General features: G+C 41.3%; 1 protein-coding gene across 1 annotated transcript in view; it reads left to right on the forward strand.

The window, feature by feature from the left end:
• The window catches only part of LOC310805470 (ryanodine receptor 2-like), a gene marked incomplete at both ends in the record, with an annotated part of 68817 nt that extends 64097 nt beyond the window's left edge, over window positions 1-4720 (forward strand). The window contains 4 exons of the mRNA XM_083671178.1: window positions 324-388; window positions 1196-1296; window positions 4343-4394; window positions 4625-4720. Of these exons, the coding sequence (XP_083527304.1) occupies window positions 324-388; window positions 1196-1296; window positions 4343-4394; window positions 4625-4720 (314 nt within the window). The remainder of the gene's footprint in view (window positions 1-323; window positions 389-1195; window positions 1297-4342; window positions 4395-4624) is intronic.
• Window positions 4721-5001: the final 281 nt, after the last annotated feature.

Raw genomic sequence — 5001 nt, forward strand, 5'->3', positions numbered from 1 at the left:
ACATGAAGGGCAGATGTAGTAAACACATAAGAGGGAGGCCCCTGCAACACGTTGGTGTTACACACACACACACACACACAAACACACACACACACACACACACCCTAATCCCTCTCAATTATTTACCTGGCCTGGACAAACTAGCCTTCATTAATATTTTGTAATGGATGGAGAAAAGAGCTAAAATTATTATGTTTATCCCTTCGGGTATGTTAGCTTCTACTGTCACCTATCTCACACACACACACACACACACACACACACACACACACACACACACACACACACACACACACACCCGCTGATATACCTGTTTCCTCTAGGTTTGATAATTGATGCCTTTGGAGAGCTGCGTGACCAGCAGGAACAGGTGAAAGAGGACATGGAGGTGAGGGGGAAAAGATTTGCATAAAAAAACAATTTTATTTGATAGATTTGCATAAACTAACCCTAAGCCAAACAAAAAGAACTCCAGCAAATAAAATGTCTTTCGCACTGTGTTTTTCTCTCTCTTGCGCACTCTATAACTCTATAACCCTCACAGTACCTGTAAGCATTGTTAAATTCCTGTTTTAAAAGTTATCTGTTAATAAAGTTACTCAAAGAAAGTTACCGAACCTCATGCCCCAGTAAACAGTAGCCAATTACATTAGGCCTTATTGCTTTTTTTTGGCACTGCAACAATAATGGTGTTTCCACCTAAGTTACCTAAAGTGAACTGATGAGTCTGTGGCTGATGTATTCTAAGTGTTTTTGCGCCTGGTTAAATGGGACTATTAATGATCTTAATTACGGGACCGTCTTATCTCTATCACCTGTGTAATGAGATGTAGATAATTGTAGCAAGTTTTACAGAAAAAACACCATATTGCAAACCCCAATTAAATCTGGAGACTGGGTTATCCGAAAAAGCACACTTTCAGCTCTTTATCTCTTTGAAACCCAAGCCAGCACACAACTGTCACACACACGCACGCACACACACACTCACACTCACTCGCGCTCTGAAGTATTTTCCGGGAAGGAGGTATTCCGAATATGTTTAAGTGTAATTCAATTCATTCATTATCCATAGTAGAATTTAGATCGGATTTTGTGCTGCATATACTGTTAAATGTTACAGTGAAATACAGTAGACGGTGCACAGTATGTGTATTAAAAGTGTTATAATGTGGTGTACCTCTGTCCCCTGCAGACTAAGTGTTTCATCTGTGGAATAGGGAATGACTACTTAGACACCGTCCCTCACGGCTTTGAGACACACACTCTGCAGGAGCACAACCTGGCCAACTATCTGTGAGTAATAGTTTACTGTCTGTCAGCTACATCTTTGCTGTAGCAGTGGAGGCTGGTGGGGGTAGAAATTGGAGGACGGGCTCATTGTAATGCATTTTTCCTACCATTTGACACCATTCCTCATTCCATTCAATGCTTTACAATGAGCCTGTCCTCCGACTTCTACCTCCACCAGCCTCCCCTGAACTGTAGGTACCCTGCCAGAATACTCTCATCACGATACTGTCATACCACCATCAAAAGAATAGAAAGAAGTTTTTTCATTTTACAATACTGTACTCTGTGTACGATGTGTAATGTGTCCTACCACTGTCATTACCTTTTTTAATTGCACGTTTGCAAAAGTGCTGTCGGATGTCGACCTTCCTGTTTGACGCCGTTCCTCACTCCGTTCCATGCATTACAATGTGCCTGTCCTCCGATTTCTACCTCCACCAGCCTCCACTGCCTTCCATCCATGCCCATGTGACTTAGCCATTAGCCGTTAGCATCCAATGCCTCGTCGTTTGATTTCAAATGACGTGATTTCAAATTAATTATAAAATCATCGACAGTATTTGGTTTCCCCTCTGTGGGTCATATTGAATGCCAACAGAACATAAATATGCACCTCTGTATGTATAATTGAATCCAGTGTGGTGTTGATAGCCAGTGTGCTGTCTCTTGACTGTTGCTGTCAGCTCTCTTCAGCTGGTTGTTTATAATTCATGTGAGAACCAATGACCCGTTTCATTATTTAACACCATTCAGTTTGGTTCTGTTAATTGATATGCATCTCAGTGTTTAATTATGTTATAATGAGGTGGAAATCACTGACATCTTTACGGCGGGCATGTCACTAACACTGAGCTTGATTCCAGCCCGTTCATCATAATGTGAGAATGCTTCTATATGCGCTGGTAAAGTGATTGCATCATAGTCGGAGAATACCATGACAACAAAGCAAGTTTATATTTTTATTTGATATTCGAGGTGCGTACTCGTACAAGTTCTCAAAAAAAAAAGAGAAATAATGAACACTAGTCAATTTTATTACGGTGGGATCAAGTTTCACAGCCAAACGCTTTGGAACACTCTTTGGAACACTCCCAAACCACATCAAAGAATCCAGCATGCTCTCCTCCTTCAAACGATCCCTCAAAAACCAAATCTTTTTAAATTTACCCTATTTTACTTTTTATTTATCTACAGTGCTGCTTGAAAGTAAGTGAACCCTAAGTTGCGTTGGTTAAATCAAGTCGGTAAGTAGAATCAGGTGGGTAAATAATTGGGTCCCAAATGAACCAATCAAAGTGGGTGGGACTCTGATAAATAGAGATAAAAAACCTGGTCAGTTTTGTGTTACCCATACAGGTGAATGCAAAACACACCATGCCGAGAGGAAAGGAGATCTCAGAGAACATCAGGAAGAGGGTAGTGAGAGCACATCTGTCTGGGGAAGGCTATAAAATCATCTCAACAAGATTTGAGCCCCATCAGTCCACTGTGAGGCAAATAATTTATAAATGGAGAACATTTAACATGACAGCAACTCAGACTAGAAGTGGACGCCCTTCCAAAATATCCCCAAGAGCGCTGCATCTCAGGTAACTATGCTTCAACAATAAGAAGAACACTGAATCGAAATGGCATTCATGGGAGGGTTGCTAGGAAGAAGCCTCTGCTGTCAAAAAAGAACCAAACTGCCCATCTTAATTTTGCCAGGGACCACCTGGACAAGCCTGAAGGTTTCTGGAAGTCTGTTCTCTGGACCGATGAGTCCAAAATGTACCTTTTTGGTCACAATCAAAACCACTAAGTTTGGTGAAAACCCAACACTGCCTACCATCAAAAGAACTTTATGCTAACAGTCAAGCATGGTGGTGGGAATGTCAAGATCTGGGCTGCTTTTCCTCCTCTGGAACTAGATGACTCCACAGATGACTCCACATCATTAAGGGAACCATGAATTCTGAGGTATACCAGGAGATTCTTGAACAGAACATCAAGCCATCAGTCAAGGAGCTAAAGCTGGGCTGAAAATGGGTCTTCCAACAAGACAACGACCCAAAGCATTCAAGCAAATCTACCAAAGAATGGCTCAGGAGAAAGAAGATTTGTGTTTTGGATTGGCGAAGTCAAACCTCTGACCTAAATCCAATCAAGATGCTGTGGCAGGACCTGAAGTGGGCAGACACCCCTTAAACCTCACTCAATAGGCTGAGTTCTGTAAGGAGGAGTGGGCAAAAGTCCCTCAAAACAGATGTCAGAGACTGATTAGTGGCTATACAAGATGTTTACTCCAAGTTATTGCTGCTAATGGAGGTGCCACAAGCTATTGACTGAAGAGTTTCACATATTTTTGCACACATGAAATCTGAGTTTTTCTTAAATAAAAAACACTTTTGTTCATATTTTCAAACAATGAAAATATATCATATTTTTTTGTTTGTGTCCTTTATTTGAAATGTCTTTATTAAGAATTGTGGTTTAGATAAAGATTTTACAATTTTAAGATTTTTATAAACTTTCAAGCAGCACTGTATCTATTCTTGTTTTCTTCATTCAATGTACCGTCTTAAATAATAATAAATATAATCAATAATAAATAATAAATATCTGCATTATCATGTCAGTGTTACAGCGCTGCCGGTTGTTTGGGTGACTCCAGTGATGCTCCACTTTACCAGCGTATTGGCTATATCAGACAGTTCTCAATGCAGTGGCTGCTATCACAAGCACAGTGTAGCCTACTGTACTGTCAGTTTCAACATGTATTCATTGCTGTTACACAGAATCCACATATTTAAACAGTATCCATTTCTTCGATGTAAAAAGCTCGCCCTTGCTTCTAAACCCATCGCATCCCTCCCCTCCCCTCCTCTCTCTCCTGCAACGAGTCCCCAGGTTCGGTTGTTACCGCAAATGAGAAATGTTTTCAAGTCAACATACTTACATGTTTATATAAGGGTTCAAGAAAGTGTCTTCCCAGCGCCTGGGACAGTAATGCTGACATGCTGGTAGGAGTCTGTAAATATGTTCCTCAACCTGCTCTCTCTCTCCACAGGTTCTTTGTGATGTACCTCATTAACAAAGATGAAACGGAGTACACGGGCCAGGTACGGTACATATCCGCCTATTGCACCTGTATGCACATCCAAACCATGAACAACATTAAAGTAATACCTTCTCCTTCCACATGTGTTGGATACCATTCCTCTTTCCGTTTCATGCATTACAACGATCCCTTCCTCCGATTTCTACCTCCACCGTCCTCCCCTAAAGGAGAAGGTATTACTGTATGTTGCAACGAAAGGATAATGTATTCACGATCTATCGTCCTTACCAGGAGTCCTACGTATGGAAGATGTACCAGGAACGATGTTGGGAATTCTTTCCTGTGGGAGACTGTTTCCGTAAGCAGTATGAGGAGCAGCTCAGCTGAAGGGACGTCCGATACGGAGTCTCTTGTGTGGAACGTAATCCCCACACGGCACAGCCTTGATGTCCCACGTCCTTTGGAATGATTTATTTGCTCACCTTGAGTCCTATAGAGCGCACGGTAGGACCTAGGCTATGCTGTGACGTAGGGCTGTGGTTGTTATTTATTGATGCACAGTATTTCACTGTTTGTCATGCACTTGATATAGCCAAGAGTGAATACAGCGCATTGCATACAATGAGAACAGCTTTTTTTTTTGTTGTTGTTTGTTTTTACAAACTTGT

The sequence above is a fragment of the Argentina silus genome, assembly GCF_951799395.1.
Source record: "Argentina silus genome assembly, chromosome: 6".
Lineage (NCBI taxonomy): Eukaryota > Metazoa > Chordata > Actinopteri > Argentiniformes > Argentinidae > Argentina > Argentina silus.